General features: G+C 35.8%; 1 protein-coding gene across 1 annotated transcript in view; it reads right to left on the bottom strand.

Annotated features, from left to right (window-relative positions):
* The window catches only part of LOC120420950 (uncharacterized), a 107,828-nt gene extending 94,793 nt beyond the window's left edge, over nucleotides 1–13,035 (bottom strand). The window contains exons 1-2 of the mRNA XM_039584085.2: nucleotides 12,153–13,035; nucleotides 2,200–2,631 (exon numbers count right to left, since the gene is read on the bottom strand). Of these exons, the coding sequence (XP_039440019.1) occupies nucleotides 2,200–2,210 (11 nt within the window). The 5' untranslated portion in view covers nucleotides 2,211–2,631; nucleotides 12,153–13,035. The remainder of the gene's footprint in view (nucleotides 1–2,199; nucleotides 2,632–12,152) is intronic.
* Between the last annotated feature and the right edge of the window lie 14,759 nt (nucleotides 13,036–27,794).

Raw genomic sequence — 27,794 nt, 5'->3', positions numbered from 1 at the left:
CAAGAAGATTCTATAACACATTCTGTTATATTAACAGTATTTGTTATTGAAATGGCATGAATTTTGTTATTACCGTCTGCCCGGGAAGAGCAATTGTGGTTTGAAAATAAAAGCATCGTGGCTTCCCGAGCAGACGGAAATAACTTGGGAAGGTCAGTTTTTGATATTGTGAGAAGATCGAAATATGTTATTGGGATGATCGGATTAGTTGTTAAAATAACAAAAATCAATAACAAAGATTTGTTCGAAGAATAACTTAAACTGTTATTATGTTGCTATGGCAATAACAAACCAATAACACAGAAGGAATCATGAAGGAATAACAAGATTTGTTATTTTGTGCGGAGAGGTGGAAAAAATGTTATTGAACTGGTATGTCTCCATAGCAAAAAAAGTTATTGTTTTGGTTTATTTGTAATTTGCAAATAAACCTGCAGTTGCCATAACTCCTCTGTACTAGTCAGGGCTGCAGAGTCGGGTACCTCCAAGCGACTTTGAATCCATACTTTGAAGACAACTCCGACTCTGGATGCAGGATATGACGTCAACGACGACTTCAGCTCTCCAAAAATACCCGACTTCACAGATTCCGACTCCAAGTAAAAGTTGCTGAAAATTTGCTGAATCCGATGCAGTCTCCTAGGTTTCACTCCATCTCGAACTTCAACGTCAACTCCGACTTCCTGGATCTGTGAAAATAATAACAGTTTTTGTTATTCACGCTTCAAAAATTCTCAATAAATAAATCAATTCCGTTAGGGAATATAACAAAATTTAAAAAAAATGAACTCTCAAAAGTTAATTTTATCGGATTAATTTTAGCTTGAAACCCCATTTCATGGTGAAATAAATGACCCCGATGAAATTGGTCAAAATTATTTCATAGTTCTAGCCAATTTTAGCAAAGTCCCTTAGGGGGTATATCAAATAATTTAAAAAAATCAACTTTTTAGAATAATTTTAGCTTAAGGATCCCATTTCATGGCCAAAATAATGACACTGACGAAATTTCTCAAAATTATCCCATAGTTCTAACCATTTTAAACAAAGTCCTTTAGGGGGTATATCAAATAATTTAAAAAATCAACTTTCAAAATTTCAACTTTTTAGAATAATTTTAGCTTAAGGACCCCATTTCATGGCCAAAATAATGACCCCGACGAAATGGTCTAAATTATACCAAAGATCTAAACATAGTTAGCAAAAGAAAAAATAATAACAGATTGTGTTATGGACACTTAGAAACTTTTCCATTTGTGCGATTTATGGTAATTTTATTTCTAAGTCAGTATACCGAACGAATAACAAATTTTGTTATTAGGAGAGTTTTTGAAATGTATAACATTTCCTCTTATTAACGTGTTATTAAACATTTTCAATATAATATCACTTCAATACCAAATTTTGTTATTTTATCAGAAACTGTTATTATTTTTTCTTCTTGAAGTTGAACTTCAGGATAAAATAATAACACTTTTTGTTATTTTAACAGGATTTGTTATTGAAATATTATTAATTTTGTTATTACCGTCTGCCCGGGTTGTGTTTACTAGTGAGATGATTCTGTAAACGGATCATTTTTGACAGAATCTACAGAGGATGAAGAGGATGCGTGGACATACCATACCAATGCTTCAAGTTGCAGTTTCAGTGTTTTGAAGGTTGTGCTTGGTGTAATTTTTAAATTTTGATATAATACACCCACCAACAATTTATATGTTTTTAGTAGAAGATCATAAACTTAGTAAAAAATGAAAATAAGCTTATAGGAAACAGTTCATCATGAACGCTTTTCGTACGAGGGGATTCAAATATCAACTCTTACATAAAAAAGTATTTTAACAGAGATTTTATGGCGAGACTTTTAAAACCTCAGGGAAGTATTTCTCGACAATGGCAATGGGTTCTTCAGGAAATATGAAGAACTCACCTCCAAAATCTACAAAAAATAAATAAATTGCAACACTAAACCTGAAATAAGAACTAAAAAAATAGAGGAATGAAGTAATTATAAGAACAAAAAGTGTAAAAAATGTGCTACCGGTCCTTATCCTGACTACTACCACATATTTTAAGCCAAATCTTCACAAAACTTCTATTCTATAATAATAAATGATTTGTTATCCGCTTTCATATCGTTATTCGAAGAATTGAAATTTTGAGATTTGCCAGCTGCAAAATGATTTTTGTTTTACTTACCTCGTGAACATTTTGACGTGCTGCTATTAAATCTGCCTAGAAGTTCAATTCTTCCCCGTAAACTTGTTAGTCAACAGAGCACCTAAATCACACTCGAACACTTTTTCATAACTTTCTTATTCGCGCACCCTCCGACGGCTTCCAGTGTTTTATTCCTTCCGTTCATGAACACCAGCACTTTCCACCGCGCCAAAACTCCCTTCAATTTGTCGGCAATCCCGGTAGCTAACATCCACGGCGACGACGACGACGCAACCCTCTAATAACAATAAATTTAAGCTCCATCAGCCGCCCCAACACTGACTTTTAAAAAACTAGTCTAACTCTGTGGCAGACAACACCAGCAGTTTCCATTAGGGGTTTCAAGGGTCGATGTGTTCGTGCTCCCGTTGTTGACATCTCTTGTTACAGAGTCGGGCTTGTGTACCACCACTGGAATGAAGAAAACAAAAAGAAAAACAGAAGATTCATGTTAGTTTGTTTGAGGTTACGTGGGGGGGGGACTTTCGTTCGAGATTGAAGGTTGACATAGTACAGCTCTTTGGGTAGCGAGCGACCTCTTCAGGAGCTATGAGGTACAGTAGAACTACGATGGTTTGACGGTTGTCTCACGAAAGATTTTAGTTTGTTGGTATAAAACTGAGTTGCTGTTAGAAGACTCGATCAGAAAGTTTGTAGGTTTTTTTCTAACTTTGTCAAACTATCTAGGATCAACGTTGGCCTAAGCCTACCAAAGGGTACCCCAACCTTTTAATGTGTCTCTTTGTACGGTTCGAAATTGTGTTGACAAAATGGATTAGTTAATTTTAATAGCTTACAAGTAGAGCGACTACTTCACCGTGGGGTCTTGGAAAGACGACGGACGTGTCATCTTTGTGAACTCGGCGGAAAACAACTCTATTCGTGGTTAGTCAAGCGGGTTCCATTTGAATATGTAGTGTGACTTAGAGGTCTTTCGGAGTAGCTACATCCCGTGGTCGTGACTTGGACCCATTGTCTGAAGGTGAATAACTCGAACTCCGCACTGACGATGACGCCAATGCAAGTGTTGCAAAAGTCACAGGTTTGTCAAGTTTGCGTTGTCCCGCGCAAATGTCGAGCATGTTGCATCAAGCTAGGACATGGACTAGGTCTGTTGGATGTTTTGCAGGTTAGAAGAGAATAAAGGTCAACATTGTAAAGCCAAATTTAAACCGATTCCGTGTAGACTTGATTCACAATGCGTAAAATAAAAATTTATGCGATTTTCAAAAACTACAATTTCGCTTAAAATTGACTAACTAAACAGCACAGATCTTCCCAGGTTGGCCTCTCAAAAACTCTTTCAGAAGTCCCCCCCTCCAATTTCTAGGTCTCGTTGGCTCCTCCTGGATTACCGTCAGACAACAGACAACAAGAAAAAAAAAAACGAGAAGCAAAGCAAATAAAAGCAAATCGTGAGCAACTGTTTGGCTTATTGCTGAAAAATGTTTTTAAATTAAAAATTAGTTCGGATAGTCTCCGCGAGCTCCACAAGCGGACACAATATGGGAAAATGATAGATAACAAAAAACAGAGGGAGGGATGGTGGAAAAAGAGGGTGTAACTCGGTACTCATGGCCACAGGGGTAGGCTCGTCGACGCCACTGCAATGAATGTGGTGGCGGGTTGGAGACCTGTGGGGGAAATTGCGGATAAAAAGAATGGCTTTCCTGTAGTGGGCTTCCTATTGGAATGCATGGGAAAATTTTGTTGCAAAGAATGATTCGAAATATTGGTTGGATTTTTTATTAAATTTGCAAGGTACAAGATTTAATTTGAATAAGATTATTAATCTATTTAGAGTCCTTAAATATAAAATATCAGTTATTAACAAAACGGTACCGAAGCAAGTTAAAATCAGTGTAATCTAAAAAGCTATACTACTCCGCATTCCTGCATTCTGCTATGACCATCACTCAAAATACTATGAAAATTTGTATAGTCAAACTAATAATGCATATTAGCAAAAATGGCATTAAATGATTATTTAACAAAAGCTTAGAGAATTATTTTTTTGCACTTTACTCAATTTTCTATCAAAAACATGAATTTTCATCTTCTGATGACAAAATCTTGCAGTTTATAATAACGTCAAATTTGAAACAGATCTTGCAGCGTTAAAAAATTGAAGAAAATTTATATTAACACATAATTTATCAATTTGTACACCATTTAAAAGCTTTTCACAGGATTTTGAATGGTATAACAATCAACAGCAAGTTGAATCATTTGATTGAACTCAAGTTTTATCATAGATTTGTGAAATGGATTTTTTTCCCCAAAATTGTTCCAAATTTTGAGTGTTCCGAATTTAAAAGATGTCTATACTGCTCATTATCGCATAAATGTAACATATACAAAAACAGCAAGCTGAGAAAACGGATTTGAAGTTTGTCCCACACGTTAAATTTTAACGAATAAACTGAAATTCCTCTTGATTTCTGGAACAAAGTACTGGATGTTTGAGGCAGTTCTGAAAAATCACACGATTTTTATCCAAACTTCATCAAAAAACTCAAAAGTGATGAAAAATTGCACATGGGACATTTATGCGATCAGGTGCAGTATAACTCTTTAAATTTGTAACGATGTCAATCTGGGGAGATCAAGCATTTGTCTAATTTCCCATAAATCATATATCAAAACTTATGCAATTGATTTATTTATATCAGGGGTGACCAAAGTATGGCTCGCGGGGCAAACGAGGCCCGGGAGGTGATATTTTGTGGCCCGTGGACTCATTTTGGATGATCATATAAAATGGCCCGTTGACTACTTGTAAGGAGATTTTCAATTAGGGTTTTTTTAAACATTTATATGCGAATCTTTTTTTATTTTTTGTTAATATAAAATACTGATGATGTATCAATATTTTGATCCCCACTTTAGGATACAAATAAACAGTTCAAAACATTTAATAATTATAAAAAATATCACACGATTGAATCGTCAAAACTTTCATCAAACATTTTTGGAAATATTTAAAAAAAACCTTCAAGTTTGACTTAGGTAAAATTCTGTAATAGTTGCAAAAATATATGTTTTCTTTATTAATTTGCAAATCATGATGACCCTTTTATGAACTGACCCTCAAACATACATTGCACTTCCTTCGGGATTTGAACTGATTACAGTTAGATGACGAATCTGGTAGACTACCAACTGATACAATCAAACAAAATATGGAAATCGGAGGATCAAGTTCATTAAAACATAAAAAATAAAATCATTAAAACATGTTTGGGTTTATTGAAAATAATTTGAATTTAGTGTATTTTCGATTAAATAAATGTTGAAATTCTGGCTCTCAACGATTTTTCACTGGCCACACTAAACTTATAGATAAAATTACGCCTGAATTACGATGAATTTTTCAATTGTAATGCCACCATTTTAGAAATATAAAAACATTTTTTATTTTTTTTTTTTTTGAAAACACAAGTAGGGGACTATCCATAAACCACGTGGACACTTTTTTTTGGGAATCTCAACCCCCCCCCCCTTCGTGGACAATTGCCCATACAAAAAAAATCTTTTTTGTATGGAGCGTGGACAATCGCTTACCCCCCCCCCCCCCTCCCCCCCTAAAGTGTCCACGTGGTTTATGGATGGTCCCTAGGGGAAATTCTCGTATGTTTGGCAGGATAAGCACTCGCTCCTAACTCCATCCAATTTGCTGATTTTCACTATTTAAACAACTAATTTTGCGCAACTTTTGATAGAAACTTGCTTGCTCTATTCTTATTGAGCTATTTATCACTCGATTTCAGTTGAAAACGCTTTTAATTAGCTTTAATAGAATATCAAAGTTCTGATCTGCCAACATTAGAGGCACGCTGGAATTAGAAGCTGTTCCCCTACATTCAGCTAGAAACTTTTTTTTTTCAAATACCTGAAACAATAAAATCAACAATACCGACAAAAAACCGTTATTTTGAGGTTTCTATTATTTTGAATTGACATTTTTTGAAATCTTTTAAATTAAAATAACGTTATTTATTTTTTTAACAACCTTTTTTGTAAATTTGGCCCGCAAGCTCATTTGCGCTTCAAATTTGGCCCGGCCTCCATAAACTTTGAGCACCCCTGATTTATATGGTTTAAAAATATATATTAAGGTGATGAAATCAGAAATTTAGCAGCCCAACAAACTATAGGGGAAATTCTTGTTTAGCAGGTTAAGCACTCGCTCCTAACTCCATCCAATTAGATTGTTCAATATTTAAACAACCAATTTTGAAAAACTTTTCATAAAAAAAATCTTGTTCACTTCTTATAGAGCTATTAATGTGCTTTTAACAAGCTGTAATTGAATGTCAAAATGCTGGTATAGCAACATTAGAGGCACGATGGAATTAGACGCTGTTCCCTTACACCATTTGTGTCAAAAAAAAAATGTAAAAAACAATCAATAAAAATACTTATTCAAAAGGTCCACTGTTCTTGCGTCCAAAAATGAGTAAATCTACTAAGTATAAAAATGATCGTAATATCACATCTGGAAGTGGTGACAGATTTTGTGTAGTAAAAAAAGTAGGAACTGGAACTTGAAAATTTCAACATCATTGGTGAATTTCACATTTTTACACATTATTTTGAATAACATTCGCTTAAAAATAGAGGCAATATTCACTCAACCAAATTTACCAACCTCTCAAAATACAATTTTGTTGCTACTGTGTACTCTCAAATGCTGTTACGATAAGCAAAAAATAAATCTTGGGTTAGTTTACAAAGGGTCCTAGCGTATTTTTAAGAAGGTTGTTTTCGGTTAGTTCTCGTTCAATTTATGAACTATCAATTTCGAAAATGTTTTGAATACTCTTTAATGAATACAATGGTTAATCTATTTGCATCTGAAATAAGTCTCGAAGGTCGTGCAGGCTAATACGACGTATTGAAAATTACGTAAAGAAATATTCTCACAAAACCGGCCATATATTTTTGCCTTGTGTGTTCAACAGACTCCTTTATAAATGGAATAAAATAAATCAACATAACTTTATTTTTTTTCTCAGCTAGATCTGATTATTTTTTTATTCAAATAAAGTCATAAATCTTCTGGCAAAAAAATGGATTATTGATTCAACGGAATCCTTCAAGTTTTCCATGTTTTTCAAAATAATGTTTACAGCAACTGGCTCCATTATTTCTTGAAATTTAAGACAACACACGGTGTGCTTCCTAGAACAAACATAAGATAAAAAAATCGTCAAGTCTGATATTTCTTCAGAAAAATCGATGGAAATCGATTTCTTATGAATGTGCCTCAAGCGACTGTAAATTACATTTTTGACCTCAAATCAAAAGTTTCCAACCCAAATTTACCAGATTTCTAGCTTTCTTTAAAATAACGCCAACATCCAAGCTGGAAACCTCAAAACGACATCTACCATACAACACTTAACTATTTTAAAATATTTTCGAATCAATCACATTGTAGAGAACAGTTTTCTGAACAATTTCCATAAAAAAGTAACAATTTTGAACCAATATGAGCAGAGATATACCAAAATTCGTAAATCGTTTGAATGGGAATTAAATCCACTCATTTTGGAGAAAGTCACTTTTTATTTTACGAAATTGTGTATATCTATGCTCATATTGAATCAAAATAGTTACTTTTTTATGGAAATTGTTCAGAAAACTGTTCTCTACAATGTGATTGATTCGAAAATGTTTTAAAATATTTTAGTGTTGTATGGCAGAGGATTGAAAAAATAATGTTGGGAACCTTTTGGGTAATAAATAGCTTTTAAATGAAATACTCTAAGTTTAGCAATGGTTTAAGCTCGAATTTGTATCCGGGCAATCTGTTGCTGTATTTTTATGACAAATTGTACAAAGAAAAGATTTTTATTCGGTCGTTTTGAGGTTTCCAGCTTGGATGTTGGGGTTATTTCAAAGAAAGCTAGAAATCTGGTAAATTTGGGTTGGAAACTTTTGATTTGAGGTCAAATATGAGTCTCTTGAGGCACATTCATAAGAAATTTGATGGATATGAACATGAACCCATCGATTTCTATCGACTTTTCTGAAGAAAAATCCTATAAAATCGAAAAAAAATCTTTAAAAAAAAGTTGCTCTAGACCCCCCGACGAAATATTTCGCCGGACCCCGCAAAATGTCGGGAAAGAGCCCTTCTTTCATGGTGCCAAATATCAGACTTGCCGAATTTTTTATCTTTTAGGGCGTCCAATTTTCCCGGGTTTTGAATTTCCCGGGAAACGGGAAAAATATTTTTGAAATCCCGGGAATTCCCGGGATCCCGGGATTTTTTTTCAGTAATTAAATCTTTGTTTTCATTATATTTGTTATGTTTTCAAGTTTAAAATCATAGAATTAGCTTAATAATATTAAATTATGATAATCTACACTTCAATCTAAACAAGGACGACAGTTTTCAAATAGCCTATAAGAAATTAAAAATTAATAAAAAAAAATAAATAAAAATGATAATTTTTTTTTTATTTGCGGTCATCAGTCTTTATGAAAATATTTCCTTATAATTTTTTATATTACATGAGTAAGCTGTTTTACTCATGTCATATAAAAGTTTCTTTTATATTTTTAAAAGAACAAAAAACGACAACAAATAAAATTATACCAGTCAATGTTGAATTTTTGAATAGTTTTGAGTTCATTGTTTTATATAAAATATATTTAACAAATTAACTTCAAGTTACTACCGCCAACCGGAGGAAAATCGGGTCTGATGTCTGAATAGGTACAGGAGATTTTAGAGCAATACATTTGGAAATCGGTGTACTAATTGTTTTGTTCTGTTCCTGTTTTAACCGAAGTCATCCCAAATGTTTGATTAAAAATATTTTAACAAGAGATTTTTTTTTAAATTTTAAATCGTAAACATACGTTAATATATCCATTCTATTTAAAAAATAAAAGAGAATAAAATTAATGCGCTAGGCAGTTTTGTGAACCTGGTAACTAAAATTATAAGAAAATAAATGCTGATATTTGCCGAATACAAATTTAAATTAATTTTATCGATTATTTAGTATTCAGCTGTTATTCTATGTTCATGCTTCGATTACTTAGTATTCTACTATTTCCACAACAAAATCTGAATTTCCAGAACAAAATATGATTATTTTTTTCAATTTCGGGAATTCCCGGGACCCGGGATTCCCGGGAGTTTTGTGAACCTGGTAACTAAAATTATAAGAAAATAAATGCTGATATTTGCCGAATACAAATTTAAATTAATGTTATCGATTATTTAGTATTCAGCTGTTATTCTATGTTCATGCTTCGATTACTTAGTATTCTACTATTTCCACAACAAAATCTGAATTTCCAGAACAATGATTATTTTTTTCAATTTCGGGAATTCCCGGGACAAATTATGGAAAATCCCGGGATTCGGGAATTCCCGGTTTTGGGAAAATCCCGGGATTTTTGTCCCGGGAATTCCCGGGATGGACGCACTAATCTTAATGTTCTCGGAAAAATACACCGTGAACAGATTAAGAATTGACAAGTAAATTTTTCAGTAGCTCGTCAACATATCGACCAACGACTATTTGATACTTTTCGAGAAAATCGATTTTTAAAGATTGATTGTAAATATTTTCCAAACTAGGAATGATGGAGTCAAACTTTTTGAAGCAATCGGATTGTATACTATCGCTGAACAAACGCTCCAAGTTTCAACTAATTTGCTAACACCAGTTAAAAGTAGAGCGTCCAATTTCCCGTCCCGGGAAAAAAAATCCCGGGAATTCCCGGGATTTCCCGGAAAAAAATATTTCCCGTTTCCCGGGAAATTTGTAAATTTCCCGGGAATTCCCGAAATACAAGCGAAAGTATACATTTTCCTACCTTTTTGGCACCAATGTTTTGAAATAATACAAAAAGTAATACTAATTAGCTAACCTGATTTGATTTTATTCATTTCAATCTACTGTTCATTTTGAAATAATCAGCTTGTCTGTGAATTTCATGTCAAGGTTTAATTCAGACAATATTTATTTTTGAAGCATTCACAACTAGGAATATTATTTGCTTACATGTTGGGCAACAAAAATTACGCTATTATGGAATGAATATTATTTATTTTATTTTCGACAACCTTTCTTAACGAATTTTTTTGTTGAATCATTCACCTCTTCCAGCCATGAATTTAGATGTGTTTAACAATTTTGTTTACCTTGACCATATCCGATGAAAATTGAATTGATATAATAAAAATTTTCAAAAAGGGTTGTTTGAAGTTACAAATTTATGAAGCACGTGAGCTACCGAGGCCGTAAGAGGATTAAATATAAATAAAATATCGTTTATTTTCAACCACTTTTACACTATGAAAATTATTTTATTCTATTTAATTTATTAGGCCATATAACCATATAACTGAAATCATACCATAAATGGAACCATGAAAAATCACAAAAAAACAACTTCGTATCATATGAAATTTACCCAAAGAATGCAACCATATTTCAAGAACTCGCTTCAAATATTCAAATATACGGTACGATTTTAAAGACGGCATAAAAAATTAGAAAATTTATATATTTTCTCAAAGTTGCATGATTTTTTACAAGCAGTCAAGCCATTAATTGATCCTCACACTCATTTTGACCATTAAAATTGCTGTTCTATACAATTCTGTTGCAAAATATAAACCAGAAACAGTATCAGAATAATTTTCGAAAAAAATAAAATTTCCCGGGAATTCCCGGGATTTCCCGGGAATTCCCGGGATTTCCCGGGAAATTTGTTGAAAATTTCCCGTTTCCCGGGAATTTTGTAACCCCGGGAAATTGGATGCTCTAGTTAAAAGATACAGTAAATAATGTAAACAAAAATCAGAAAACACGTGTCACAAGTGTGTTTTGAAGGTGAAAAATGTACTACGCGTCACAAGTGTGCACAGAATTCCAATACAAACTAAATTATGCTTGAATCAGTAGTTTGATGGACTTTATCAGTTTATTTTGGAAAACAACGATTGAATTGTATTTAAAAAAATGTGCATCAACATAAATATGTGAAAATAACACAAATTGTCCGAATTTTCCTACAATTTGTATGACGTGTCAAAAGAAAGCACGACCATTGTGATGGGAAATTTGTCTTTGCCACAAGTGTGTATAGAGTTTCCTAAGCCCGAGCTCACGCACACTAGCACCCCATTTGTTTTGCCGGCGGGTACAAAATTTAACCTCAATCTTTTTGGTGTACATACACGCAACACATGCGCACGTAGATAACTCTATTGCGATATCCAGGAAAAAAATCCAAAATCGGGTGAAAGCATCTTGTGCTTTGGTTGAGCGTTTTAACAGAATGCATTACTATAAATACAAGGAGACGAGTTATTCCTTTTAATATCGTCTCTTTATAAAGCATCTTATTTGAGTTTAACAAAACATTATCGTTAACTCATTTTCAACCAATACAAAAGACGATATCGTAATTTTTAAATAATTATTTTTTATGTTGCGTTCGATAACGTTTAATTAATTTAGCATCTCCAAAAGATAAATTCAAGAGAACTTTTTCAAAATGTCTTATGAGCCATCCAACGATGAGAAGACACCTAATTTGTGTAATAATGCTCTGAACATTGAGATAAACAATAAGATTCACGATACAACAAGAACAAGATACTACCGTGGATAATCCCAAAAAATGTGAAGTGTAAATATATGCATGCGGCGCCTTCACACCTTGCCATACTTTCATCCACTAAACCCAGTGTAGTGAAGTCCTTGTAGGTTAAAGGAAGACACTAGTGGTTGGTACTAACAATGGTGGCCGACATCTATAACATCTGAACTAAAGTTGCAAAAGCGATATTTGCTGTTTCGACTCCAACATTTTAAGTCGAAGTCGTCAAGTTTCAGCAAGTTGTATCAAGATTTTGCAATGGACCTATCTGTGTATCGCATATAAATTTATCGTACCTTGCTTCTTCACGGAACATGATCCTCGATCTGCAACAAATCTCACTATCTTCCTAAATTCGCCAAATCCTTGCCATTGCTGCTGAACACTTCGTTCCAAATATTTCCAACAACACTTGCCAATTCCACCACTGATCGATAAAAATCACCGTTGCGTGTGTGTATTTGCGATGCGCGTACCACAAACTCTGTTTCTTCTTCATGCAACAACTCTTGACATCAACAACACTGCACCGTCCGTGTCGCCAACCGTCTTCGAGCCCGATCCGGCTCAAACTGGACCGCTTTACGCTGCGCTCCGCGCTCCAGAAAAGTGTTAGACACCAGTAGCAGCAGCACTTCAGAACATCACCATCTTCCTTCCCGGAGGGCATCAACTCATTACGCTGCGTAAACAGAACCGATCCCGGCCTGGCTGGCCAGCAGCATGGTCTGAACCGGGGCAACTCTTATTTGTTTTGGCCGATCGTCGACCGGGGCACGTTTCTTCTTGTTTTCTGACACATTTGTACTGTAGCACTAACTAAGCTAACTGAACACTGCTGAACGTTACTGTTGATGCTGCTGCTGCAGACCTGCTAATCAGTAAGGTCAACATTACGGGGCATCCGGAAAATCAGAGCACCGTCGTACCCTCGACTGGTGGTGATGGTCCCGATATCTGGATCACCTTTCTCCACTCTAATCCGGAGCACTGCACTTTGGGAAGCTTTCCGATGTAGGTTAGCCGCGGTCTTCTTCACCGTCACTTTTGTCACACCTCTAATCCAGCGGTACCGATCGAACTTCCTGATCAACAACAGTGTTGATCAACTTGAGAGAGAGCGCGCGCACACACACGATCTTCCACAAACGTCAACGTCTCCGCAACGTCGTTCCCCGAGTCGCTTCCAGCGAGTACTGACTTGGTCGCGAAGATCACCACTGGCTCGAACCCACCGTCGTCGTCGGGAAAGGGTTGCTGCGCGAAGAACCGGTTGCGCTGCTTTCGCTCACCTGGGCGCGATCATCGGGTGAGCAGTGCGGCTAGCTGATCCTCCAAGGTAGAAGAACGCTGGAAAGAGAGAGAGAGATCAACACATTTATTCAACGCGCTCCGGTGGTCCCACTCTCGCGTGGTCACTCATCGGGGCGCGGTGATTTACGCCTCGGCGAAGATCACTCACCGGGACAAGTTGTCCCGGAACTCGAGGTGTTCAGAACACTGCTGTTTCGGCGCTGTAAATCCGTATCGTTTAGCATCAACCTGCTCGTGCCAAGCAGGCCGGCCGGCCGGCTACAGACTCCGGTAGATCACGAAATTGATTCATGATCTCGTCGAGACGTTCCGCTTGCTTCCTCCGGCCCCAAGATCTGCATAGGCTAGACTCCGAGATCCCCACGATCGTCGTGGCGTGAACCTCCCGAAAAATCGACGCTCAGACCTATCCAAAGAAGTAGTTTAAATTACACACGCTTTCCGCCGGGAAGATCAACTCACGAATTCTCGGTTTGACGGCGCGGCCTCAAACGCAGGTGTTTAACAGATCGTGAGGGACTGCCGTTGATGCTGCTGCTGCTGATGGGACGCGGAAGATTTGTTTGGCCTGAATTTCGAGAAATGGTGAGCAGGTCCTTGAACCTGAAAACGGAGAAGTGATCGCCGTCGTTGTTTAGAAGAAGAACGGGGCACGCGCCAGCGACGGCAGTGTTGGTCGAAGACGTGACGAGGAAATTATCAGCTCTAGCAACCGAAAGAGGAAAGGGTTCGTCGCGTGCCTGTGAGATGGAGTCTTTTGATTTTGATGATTTTGTTTGTTTATGTTGTATGTTTACGATTTTACACTCTTGTCACATAATGTCAGCCGATGTTTCAAAACTTTTATACAATACAATAATCGTATACGATACATCCAAACCAATGATTGTTGCAAAGCGAATTTATCTCAATGTTTTTGGATTTTATGACATTGAATTGAATCACAATGTCAAATAAATGATAAGATGATCTCACAATCCATTCAGTCTAGCCTAGCCAGTGAAGATTAACACTCTCTTCCATAGTACTTCGAGCCGCCTATAAACAAAGAGATTTAACAAATTAATTCCAGACTAAAACGAAACGAAACTATTGGCACTACGCCCCCCGGGCATGGCCTTCCTCTAACGTGGGATTTCTGCTCCAGCGCCTCTGACGAGACAGGAGAAACCGGGACCGACGTTTTACTTCACCATCCGATAGAAGCTCAGTGGATAAGGCGGGAATCGAACCCGCGTCTCATAGCATCATCGGGATCGGCAGCCGAAGCCACTACCCCTGCGCCACGAGACCCACTAATTCCAGACTATTCATGCTGAAAATGTCAAAATTTAAAAAAAAAATGGTGAGGTGGTAGAGATCATCCAACTTCAAATATACTTTTAACCCAACACTTTGTCAAATACTTACACTAGTACAGTACCGACCGGATTATCTGAAGTCATTGCTAAATTTTACTTCGGATAATCGAACCATTCGGTATGCCCTAAGAAGCCATTTTGCATCATTAGTTTGTCCATATAATTTTCCATACAAATTCGGCAGCTGTCCATACAAAAATGATGTATGAAAATTCAAAAATCTGTATCTTTTGAAGGAATTTTTTGATCGATTTGGTGTCTTCGGCAAAGTTGTAGGTATGGATAAGGTCTACACTAAAAAATGATACACGGTAAAAAAAATTGGTGATTTTTAATTTAACTTATTGTGACTAAAAGTTGATTTGCAAAAAAAACACTATTTTTAATTTTTTTTTATTTTTGATATGTTTTAGGGGACATAAAATGCCAACTTTTCAGAAATTTCCAGGTTGTGCAAAAAATCTTTGACCGAGTTATGAATCTTCGAATCAACACTATTTAAAAAAAAAAATGAACTATTGGTCGCATAAATTTTTCAACTTCATTTTTCGATGTAAAATCAAATTTGCAATCAAAAAGTACTTAGTGAAATTTTCATAAAGTGCACCGTTTTCAAGATATAGCCATTTATAGGTAACTTTTTTGAAAAAGTCGCAGTTTTTCTTTTTTTAAAATTAGTGCACATGTTTGCCCACTTTTGAAAAAAATATTTTTGAAAAGCTGAGAAAATTCTCTATATTTTGCTTTTTTGAACTTTGTTGATACGACCTTTAGTTGCTGAGATATTGCCATGCAAAGGTTTAAAAAGCAGGAAAATTGATGTTTTCTAAGTCTCACCCAAACAACCCACCATTTTCTAACGTTGATATCTCAGCAACTAATTGTCCGATTTTCAATGTTAAAATATGAAACATTCGTGAAATTTTCCGATCTTTCCGAAAAAAATATTTTCATTTTTTTAAATCAAGACTAACATTTCAAAAAGGCGTAATATTGAATGTTTGGCCCTTTTGAAATGTTAGTCTTGATTTGAAAATTTTAAAAGTATTATTTTCGGAAAGATCACGATTTCACGAATGTTTCATTTTTAACACTGAAAATCGGACCATTAGTTGCTGAGATATCGACGTTTGAAAATGTTGGGTAGTTTGGGTGAGACTTAGAAAACATCAATTATCCTACTTTTTAAACCTTTGCATGACAATATCTCAGCACTTAAAGGTCGTATCAACAAAGTTCAAAAAAGTAAAATCAGCTATTCAAAAATATTTTTTGCAATAGTGGGCAAACATGTGCACTATTTTAAAACAATGGAAAACTTCAACTATTTTAAAAAAATCATAAATATAGCTATATCTTGAAAACGGTGCACTTCATGAAAATTTCACTCAAATACTTTTTGATTGCAAATTTGATTTTACATCGAAAAATTAAGTTGAAAAATTTTTGCGACCAATATTTCGATTTTTTGAAAAAATAGTGTTGATTCGAAAATTCATAACTCGGTCAAAAATTTTTTGCACAACCTGGAAATTTCTGAAAAGTTGGCATTTTATGTCCCCTAAAACATATCAAAAAATGAAAAAAAAAATAAAAATAGTGTTTTTTGCAAATCAAGTTTTAGTCACAAAAAGTTAAATTAAAAATCACCAATTTTTTTTACCACCATTTTTTTTCAGTGTAGTCCGTATCCATACCTACAACTAGGGCGTCCAATTTTCCCGGGTTTTGAATTTCCCGGGAAACGGGAAAAATATTTTTGGAATCCCGGGAATTCCCGGGATCCCGGGAAATTTTTGAATCAGTAATAAAATCTATGTTTCATTATATTTGTTATGTTTTCAAGCTTAAAATCATTGAATTAGCTTAATAATATCAAATGGTTATAATCCTCACTTCAATCTAAACAAAGACGACAGTTTTAAAATAGCCTAAAAGATTTTTTTTTTGTCTTTGTGGTGTTTAGGATTTTATATCAACTACTATTTTTAATTCCAGTATGACGACAAAAAATAAAATGATACCTGTCAATGTAAAATTTTAGATAAGTTTTGAATTCATTGTTTTATATAAAACATATTTTACAAATTATCTTCAAGTTACTACCGCCAACCGAGGGAAAATCAGAACTACAGTCTAAATAGGTACAGGAGATTTTAGAGCAATACATTTGGAAGTACAAATTGTTTTGTTCTGTTACTGTTTCAACCGAAGTAATCCAAAACGTCATGCAAATATTTTTTGCTTTAATAGCTGTATTTATTCGTTACATTTGTACGTATTTGCCCTGGATGCCGGTGTTTGATTATAAATAATTTGATATGAGATTGTTTTTTTTAATTTAAAATCGAAAATATACGTAAATATATCCAGTTTTTCAAAAAAAAAAATAATAGAGAAAAAAATGTAAAGCACTAGGCATTTTGCGGACCTGGTAATTCAAATTATAATATTTTTTCCTTAAATGCCAATTTAATGCTGAGATTTGCTGAATACAAATTTTAATTCATTTTATTGTTCTACTATTTTCACAACCAAATCTGAATTTCCAGACCAAAATATGATTTATTTTTTTGCAATTTCGGGAATTCCCGGGACAAATTATAGAAAATCCCGGGATTCGGGAATTCCCGGTTTAGGAAAAATCCCGGGATTTTTGTCCCGGGAATTCCCGGGATGGACGCACTACCTACAACTTTGCCGAAAACACCAAATCGATCAAAAAATTCCTTCAAAAGATACAGATTTTTGAATTTTCATACATCATTTTTGTATGGACAGCTGCCAAATTTGTATGGAAAATTATATGGACAAACTAATGATGCAAAATGGCTTCTTAGGGCATACCAAAGGCACCAAAAAAGTCACAAAGTCGGAGCTCGGAGTAGGAATTCGGGTTCGCTCGCCCCCCTGCGAACCGCACGACATGGGCGTGGCGAACGGCGATGATTGGACGACGAGCAAAAGTCATTCAGGTGTAATAAAAGAATAAAGAAGGGAAAAAACACGGTCGTCAGCAGTCGGACCGTCGGACCAACAACAGGTAGGAATGCAGCGGCGGCAGCAGTTGACCAGTTCAGCTTTTTTTCTTCTTCAGTTGTATTCATATGGGTTGTGCTGGCCAGAGTAGGGGGACAGTGCCTATTTCGATCACTCATCATCAGCTGTTTCAACATAGTTTTAGTTCATCACTGGCCGTTTTATTTATTGGCAGGAAATTCACTAAAACTCAATTCTGTCGATTGGAGCATGTTCGGGGAGCTCAAATCTATCATACCTTGATGAAACTGAAGCGTATTGTTATGAACTTTTCTGATAAAATTTTGAAAAAAAAAAAATGTTTGGATAAAATTCATTTAATAAGTTATTAGACTATGGCACACAAACAAACAAACTCGAACTTTTTGACAGTTTGGCAGTTTATCTGCTTTTGTTTATCAGCCTACATACTGTCATGATCGGAGACTTTCTTTTATAATAAAACACAGATATTTTGCAATTACAAACAACACGTCTTATTCCACACAAATTAACCACAAAACTGATTTGACAATCTTCATTCTCTCTTTCGCCGACCGCGCGCATCTCGTTGTTCGCTAGCGCGCTCTCGCACTCAATCCACAATCTGCCAGCTAACAAGGCAATATTCATGAAGGTGCGCACTTTTTGTTGCGCTCGAAACTCTTATTTATGAATTATATCAATCTAAAAATAAATACTCATTAAATAGTTTATTACATATTCAATCCTGCAACTTAAAATAAAACATTGGTTTTCAATTATCACAACGAAAAGACAAACTTTCTACTTCAAAACAAAACATTTGTTCCCAATATCACAACAACAAGCAAAACATTCATTAAATACAAGGCCGTCAATTATCGCAAATAGTTTTTTTGCCTTTTATCAATTTCAAACAAAAAGTTCAAGCAAAAATCTACCTGTTTCAAAACACAGGCAAAACAACAAAGCGAAACTTCGGACCTGCATCCTTACAGGTAAACAAAACTGTTGCATTTCACAACACAACAATTCAAGCAAAACAAATAATCTTTCATGAATCAAAAGGATCGCCTTACCGGCCTGTGCCATTGTTGTGATCGGGGACTTTCTTTTATAATAAAAATACAGATATTTTGCAATTAACAAACAACACGTCTTATTCCACACGAATTAACCACAAAACTGATTTGACAATCTTCATTCTCTCTTTCGCCGGCCGCGCGCATCTCGTTGTTTTCTCTCTCGTTGTTCTCTCTCGCAGCTCGCTAGCGCGCTCTCGCACTCAATCCGCAATCTGTCAGCTAACAAGGCAATATTCACGAAGGTGCGCACTTTTTGTTGCGCTCTTAACTCTAATTTATGAATTATATCAATCTTATAATAAATACTCATTTAATAATTTAACCATAATTATGCATCTCTAATTTTATTTTCAAAAATATGATCTTTTCCCCTAAATTGTAAGTAACTCATATTTTTCTTCAGGTATAAAATGCTTCTTTTTACTCATAAACTCAATCACACATACCGACTCTCACACACATACTCAACGGATGGCATTGTTGTGCTTCGATTGGTGCTCAACTACCGTGCTCAAAGGGGGGAGCCTCTCCTCTCTCCCCGATCTCTTCTGTCTGCAGCCCGATATTCGTGCCACTGTTGCTTCGGTTGATAATAATGAAGGCTAATTTATGGTTATTAGCGGCGATCAACCGACGACGACGCCGAGTGAGCGAAGGAGAGATGTTGTCGCGCGAACCGATCGGTCCCCCGATGATGACGATGATGATGATTGGAGCTCACTCACTCACACTCGAGCATGAGTGTGTTGAGTTTTGCCGGCGTGACTTTCCCGGCGCTGCTAATTTATGATCATTTTTTGCTGCCGCTGCTGCCTTTTGTTCATGTATCGTGTGTTTATGAGGAAAAAAGAGGGAGGAGAATGGAACAATCGACTTTTTCTGTTGGTGTCATTTGTGGGAAGCGCGCGCACACACACAGACACGTAAATTGATTGTGGGGTGATTTATGCGATCACCGATCGGCATTTCGGTAGCACCAATCGAATACTAATGACTTACACCACGAAAGAGCGTTTTTGTCGATCGAACGATCTGAAACATGACAAATAAACCCATTTTATGACATTGACAAAAGCTACTCGTCTCTTTGTTTTGTATTTGAAGTTTATTTTAGAAAATGTGGAAAGTTGTTGGCAAAAACACACTATTTGATACAAGTTGCTGAATAGTAATCTCTTGCCGTCAAGAATGTGAAAAATGATTTTCCAAAAATAGAAATTTTCCCCATTTCATTTTTAAAAACTTTCTTGGATCAATTCGAATCATTTTGCAGATTTTGCCAAAGTTTTCCAACATGAAATACAAATAAAAATGGCAAATTTAATGACTCTTTCGCTTCATATATATTTTTGAACTTTTCTAAAAGAATTTAAACGCTCTGAAAGAGAACCAAAACTTTTACCGATTTGACTCACGTTCGAATTTGACTTTTAAACCTCAAATTCAAAAATCGTTTATTTTTGTTTCAGTATACTTTTCATAAAGCTCGTCAAATATCCTTCAAGTTCGTCTTCTACTATTTTTAGCTATCGATACACAAAAATCTAAACTACGAAACAAATTTTATCAAATTACTTACGCCCTTCTAACTGGTTTGTAGTTTTTTCTAATTGGTGTGTGAGTTTTTTTTTTGCAATTCTTGCTTTAATCAATCATAATTTTGTTATCCTCAAATACAGTCATGCCCTGGTTTAGCACGCCTCGGTTTTGCACTGTCCCGGTTGTGATACGTTCAGCTGCCTCGTTTAAGCACGGCCCAGTGCTTAACTGAAGTACAGAGCTTATGGAATTTGGCTATATGGGAGACATTGGCTATAATCGTATGAAAAATCATACTAACATCAAAAAAAATTTGTGTTTTGGAATCGGAATGATAACAGCTATCGATTATACTTATAATTACATGAAAATTTTCACCAGTTTTTTTCCTGTATTTTGAAAATGCAATGTTTCTCGAAAATATACTCAAAATTATTTTTATATACTAAAAAAAATACTAAAAAAATCACAAATCTACGACCACGGGGACGCGCTGTCTTGTTTTTGCATGCTCATTTTCATTTCTTTTGTGTCGCTGTTTGTGTGCTTGGGTGAGTGGTTATTATAGTTAAATAATGGCATCATTAGTGGTACGGTATGTCCACGCATCCTTCCTCCCCTGTAGATTCTGTGAAATGTGATCCATTCTCAGAATCCTCTCGGCAGTAAACACAACGTGGTAGGGCTGGCCACTTTAATTTTTGCAATACATTTTCGGGTGTTCTCGGATGTCGGAATTTTTCATACATTTCGAATGTTATAACAACATTTTTGAAAATATTAAAAAATTTCACAAAACTACGTATTTTCGAAAAAAACTCAAAGTTTCAGTTTTTTCAATATGGGTATCAAATGATTGGGATTTTCTCATACATTTCGAATATAGTATTTTTTTGGAAAATACTTAAAATTTTCACATATTTTTTAAAAAAACACTCAAAATTTCAGTTTTTTACAATATGGATATCAGACGATCGGGATTTTTTCATACATTTCGAAAGTTGTAGTTGTATTTTTTTGAAAATACTTTAAAAAAATTTCCAAGCTGCGTTTTGCCTTCCTCACTGAGGTAAGGCTATAATCCTGCTCTAAAAATGAACTTCGTATAAAAACGTCGTAGACCCACCTTCATGTATACATATCGACTCAGAATCGAAAACTGAACAAATGTCTGTGTGTATGTGTGTGTGTATGTATGTATGTGACCAACAAACTAGCTCATGTTTCTCGGCACTGGCTGAACCGATTTGACCCGAACTTGTTGCATTCGACTTGGTTTAGGGTTTCATAGATCGAGTTTTATACAGATTGAAGTTTCGATAAGTAGTTTGAAAGTTATGTATAAAAATGTGTTTTCACATATATTTGGATCTCACTTAACTGTATGTAAACTATGTCCGGGTCCATCATCCGACCCATCGTTGGTTAGGTTATCAAAAGACCTTTCCAACGAGTCTAAAACATTGAAGATCTGGCAACCCTGTCTCGAGATATGGCCTCTTAAGTGATATTGATGTACTTTTTTGAAGCCGGATCTCACTTAAATGTATGTAAACTATGTCCGGATTCACCATCCGACCCATTGTTGGTTAGGTTATCAAAAGACCTTTCCAACGAGTCCAAAACATTGAAGATCTGGCAACCCTGTCTCGAGATATGACCACTTAAGTGATATTGATGTACTTTTTTGAAGCCGGATCTCGCTTAAATGTATGTAAACTATGTACGGATCCACCATCCGACCCATTGTTGATTAGCTTATCAAAAGACCTTTCCAACGAGTGCAAAACATTGAAGATCTGGCAACCCTGTCTCGAGATATGACCACTTAAGTGATATTGATGTACTTTTTTGAAGCCGGATCTCACTTAAATGTATGTAAACTATGTCCGGCTCCACTATCCGACCCAACGTTGGTTAGGTTATCAAAAGACCTTTCCAACGAGTCTAAAACATTGAAGATCTGGCAACCCTGTCTCGAGATATGGCCCCTTAAGTGATATTGATGTACTTTTTTGAAGCCGGATCTCACTTAAATATATGTAAACTATGTACGGATTCACCATCCGACCCATTGTTGGTTAGGTTATCAAAAGACCTTTCCAACGAGTCTAAAACATTGAAGATCTGGCAACCCTGTCTCGAGATATGGCCCCTTAAGTGATATTGATGTACTTTTTTGAAGCCGGATCTCACTTAAATGTATGTAAACTATGTACGGATCCACTATCCGACCCATTGTTGGTTAGGTTATCAAAAGACCTTTCCAACGAGTGCAAAACATTGAAGATCTGGCAACCCTGTCTCGAGATATGGCCCCTTAAGTGATATTGATGTACTTTTTTGAAGCCGGATCTCACTTAAATGTATGTAAACTATGTACGGATCCACCATCCGACCCATTGTTGATTAGCTTATCAAAAGACCTTTCCAACGAGTGCAAAACATTGAAGATCTGGCAACCCTGTCTCGAGATATGACCACTTAAGTGATATTGATGTACTTTTTTGAAGCCGGATCTCACTTAAATGTATGTAAACTATGTCCGGCTCCACTATCCGACCCAACGTTGGTTAGGTTATCAAAAGACCTTTCCAACGAGTCCAAAACATTGAAGATCTGGCAACCCTGTCTCGAGATATGGCCTCTTAAGTGATATTGATGTACTTTTTTGAAGCCGGATCTTAAAAATAGATGAAACTTGTGTACAGCCATTGTTGTGAGGAAGGCTCCAACCACATAGGTGGATTAAGTTAGTTTTTTCGAAAAAAAAACTCATAATTTTAGTTTTTCACAATATGGGTATTAAACGATCGAGATACTTTAATAATTTTCGATAGCTATAATTTTTTTTTTGAAAATATTTTTTTTACAAAACTACTTATTTTTAAAATAGTACTCATGATTTCAAAGTTTCAAAAATGTTTTCGAAATGCTTGAAAAAATCCGATCATTTGTTACCCAAATGAAATTTTGATTGTTTTGTTATTCGAAAATACGTAGTTTTGTGAAAATTTTGACTATTTTTAAAAAAAGGTTGTTATCACATTCGAAATGTATGAAAAAATTACGATCATTTGATACCCATATTGTGAATAATTGATATTTTGAGATTATTTTTTCGACAAAACGTAGTTTTGTGAAGATTTTGAGTATTTTCAAAAAATGTTGTTATTACATTCCAATTGTACGAAAAAGTCCCGATCATTTGTTATCCATAATGCAAAAAACGGAAATTTAGAGTATGTTTTGAAAATACGTAGTTTTGTGAAAAATTTGAGTACACTCAAACCCCGATGGTTTGAAACCAACTGTTGTCAAACGAACGGGGTCACTTTTTAGTTTTACACTCCTCTTGCACGGAGTTCACAGCAAGCGAGTACTGCTTTAGAAATTTTATAGAGAAGAAGCTGAATTTAAAAAAAAAAACAAAAATAATTGCTTTTTTTGTTTTTGTGATATTTCTGTATGTTCCCAGTTTTTTTTTAATTAAAAAAAATCTGAGATGTTTTTGGAAAAAAATCTTTCAAACATAAGTGCAGCGAAAAATCTTGAAGGTAAAAGGTGCCAGTAATAAACGAATTAAAAACATTCAAACATCAGCAGTTTTTCAAAAGTTTTGCGGTAAAGTCTGAATTCATACATATTTTTCCAAACTTTTTATTTCTTCAACATAAGGCTGTCGCAAATATTTTGTGAGTTTTTCTATTCTCAAACATTAAATATTTTATGAATTAAATTGTTCTTGAATCAGTTTTGTTGTAAGTTTCTTATTCTTTCGATATTTAAAAAGTTTAATGAGAAAAAGTCAAGATTCGAACATATTTCAAAGAAACTTAAATTCTTTCTAAATAATTTCTGTAATAACAATAGTGTAATAATAATTTCTGTGACAATTAACGTTGTCTCAGTTTTTTGTGAGTTTTTCCATTCTTTCAATCATGGGCAGTTCTTTCAAATAACCTGAAAAAACAGAACTCAAACATACTTTTAAGAATTGAGCATTCTTTCAAATTACTTGTTCTTGCTTCTGTAAAATTTTGGTCAGTTTCTGATTTTTTTTAAATATGATTTTTTTTAATGTGTTTTATTTTTAAATTCAAGCATATTTTTTATAATCTTTGATTAAAGTAACAGGCGTAGGATTAATTCGCTGATGGATTTACGGATATACTTATCTACATATATTTGAATGATGAAAATTATGACTCACTAAATATTTGAGTCCACTAAAACTTGTTTAATTAATATTCAGGTTTTGTAAGTTGAACGAAGAATTTTAAAATGTATCAGTTTGGTTGGGAAATACAATAATCTACCAGAATTCTAAAATGGGTGTAAATATAGGTTGGATACAATTTTCTCCGGTATCAACAGTGCAAGCAAACTGTTCAAAACAAAGCCCAATGTTCAAAAGTTCATTTGTCACCCACCAAAATGAATATCCCAAAATCAAATCTAACCATTTGGAAAAGAAAAACACCGTGAGAACCCAACATTCCAAGATCCAAATCGTCCGTCTCATCGTCGTCATTGTCCCCGGTCCTCCCCGTAATTTGACCATCAATCCAGTTCTGCTCTACTGGCTTAAATTGTAACAGTGTATAAATAAAAATCATCGAGCATAACTAAGGCCCTTGCGGGCCGACAATTGACCGTCACCTTAAGCAAGGGGAGTTCGCGTGTGCTATGGCGTCTAGCAGGGGGGGACCTTCGACGGTTGACCACTTCGGCGGTGACTCACCACGCAGGTTCTCCTTACCCCCTTCCCACTCGATGAATGGGTTCGATTCACAGTTTTTTTGTAGAGTCCGGAATAAACAATCCCAGCCATGCGACGTACCTCGGTTCTGTGACGTTCGCAATCAATTTACCTTGTGCCACTTTTTTTTTTGTGCGGAGTACAGCAATGTACACTCAATTACATTGAAACGGACCGTAATTAATCAGTATTTTATTGTAGTTTGGTACAAGTTTAAAGCAATCTTGTGATCGCTTTTAAAAAGTTGTAAGGATTTCTGCTCCAAATTTTCAAAATTATTTTATTTTTACCAACTGAGTCTGATTCGCTTTCGTTAGCTTTGAACTTGGTCCAGCTTGGGTCGGTTCATCAAGTCGCGTCAAACCCGTGAAGAGTGAAACTGTCTTTATCTCGTTATCAAACCACATCAGCCACGTTGTCCCGACTTGAATACAATAGTTGTTGTTTGCCAGCTCCAGATCGCCAGAGTATACTGCTGCGTCACGCACGGTCCCTCTCCAAACTGTCCAGATGTCCAGCCACCCAATGAGAGTGGACAATTTGTCCCGGCCCCCGGGAGTTGCCACAAATGGATTAACACAAAGTGGCATGAAATTCAATTAGAAAACAAAACACAATCATTTTGTTCCACCCAGGGAGACTTGAACGGCAAGTGACGAACCCGCTGTTATGCTTCCCCAAAGTGCGTTAATTGTTCAATGTGTTTCCCTCCGTTAGCTGTGAAGAGCGGCTTGATCGAGTTTCGCGTTTTCTTGCAACGTAATGCTGCTTTGGGAAGCAGAACTACTCCGCAGACGCGTGCCTTCGCTGGAGAGGCCGCAAGAGAGTGTGGCAAATCGACCGTGATTAATTTAATAGCTTCGGAGGAAGTTCCACCGCGATCGTATGTGCTCAAGTGTGGCGATGAAATTCTACACCGTATAAAATACCTTAAATGAATTGCTCTGTAGCATTGGGTTAATGTGACACCATAAATCTGGTGGTCATTTGCGTGCCGGTAATGGATGGTGTTTTGATTGCATGAAATTCACGGGGGATTGAAATCGGATAGGCTTCCATCAATTACAATTGATTTGGCAATCATTTTTAAGGAGAAGTGAAACTTCCTGTTTTGAACCATGATTCAAAAATTATGTTGCAGTTCAAAATAATCAATCCACTGAGAACTACACATTGCACTGGAATAACAACCACCTTACAAGTCACAGATCGCACGAGCGTTCGTTTCCGATTAAATCCGAATCGAAAACCACCCAAGAACCGATGCCGCCGCCGACATGTCCCGAGGGATGGTTTGTCTCGCACGCGCGGCTGATATATTTACTGCCGCGGCGCGAGAGTGTAACCGGCCGTAATCGCGGATCATCGGAACGGAACGGACCGACGAAATCAATTAAATCGATTAATCTCGCGCGCGCGGTCCCCGAGGGAGAGATCGACGCGATCGTCGAAACCAGCGATCGATCCCGTCGTCGGCTTGCTCTTGTATGAAGACCTTCAAGGAGGAGCGGACTTTGGACTGGCCATAACGGATGAGTGCGGAAAATTGCCCCCAGCGCGCGGTGACCGAGGTTGTCAGTTCGGTTGTGTACATTCTGTGAGTTCTAATTTTTTTGATAATACAAGTGTAAAAGGTTGATTTATGCAAAACATCAAAAGGAAAAACGAAATTCAAAACAACTGTGAGTTCTCCCAATGTTAAAAGAATATGGGATATTTAAAAAAATCAACTGCTTGGTTCGCGTTATCTCATTACAGTTTCCTGAGAGAAATAGATACTCAGCGATGAGAGCACGTTGACGCTGAAAATCCCAAGACAAAAAAATCTCTCCAGTTAAATTCATTTTTAAGGTATGTTAAACAATCGAGTGATTCATGTCAACATCATAATAATATAGGCCAATTTCACAAATAAAAAAATAGGCCAAAAATGACGCATATATTTTGGCTGAGACAGTTTCTTGTTTTCCTAATCTTACTGAGGAAAAGCCACAAAATCACATGAAAAATTAACTTCTTAATTTGACCTCCTAGATCTACCTTCGCGTATACGATAACAACATTGTCGCTCGTTAATCTCGGCACTGGCTGAACCGAATTGGTCCGTTTTAGACTCATTCGATCCGTCTTGGAGTCCCATAAGGCATCATTAGGGTTAGTGAAACTTCACGATTTCGTAGACAGCGTGAAATCCGAAAAAAATTACCTTTTTCCGCAAAATCGCGCGAAATTTTATGTTTGTGTGAAACTGTAACAATTTTTCTCAAAATGATTTATCAAACTCAAATAGGAATAAAAATAATTCTTTTGATCTAATAGTTGGAAAACAACGAATAAAAGAATAAAAAGTTTTTCGGAAAATCTTCAAAAAGATGGCTGTGCCAAAAAAAGAGAGATGGTCCTATCGGCACCAAACTTGGGATTCCTGTTATCTTTTTATAGATGAACGTTCCCTCCATGTTAATCCAAATCGATGAAAGTCGAGTCCAAAAGTGAATTCAGTTGACCTGGAATGACACATATATAGTTTCGAACTTAAGCACTTCAATTTTCAATTTCAATTCGGGTTTATTTGTGAATAATCAAGTTACAATGAGTTCATTTAGGTACATAACAGGGTTTTGGAGTTCCTTTCAGCTGTGTGTTACATCGTAGTTCAATCGAAGGCATTATTACTTATAACTATTGGATAGACAAGAGTAAGAAAAAGTTTTCAAAAAACTTACAGAAAGTGCAATGTGAAAAGGATAGATAAACAGAAAGCTTAATACTAGATCACAGACAAAAATAATCAATTATAAATGTACTTGATCATCAGCTCCCCAAGGGCCAGGAATTGTTCCGCCTTATTCCGGCAGCTCCGAAACCGCGTCAACA

Source organism: Culex pipiens, chromosome 3, assembly GCF_016801865.2.
Source record: "Culex pipiens pallens isolate TS chromosome 3, TS_CPP_V2, whole genome shotgun sequence".
NCBI classification, from domain to species: Eukaryota; Metazoa; Arthropoda; class Insecta; order Diptera; family Culicidae; genus Culex; species Culex pipiens.
Note: the sequence above shows the minus strand (reverse complement) of the source record. Positions and strands in the feature narration are given on the sequence as shown.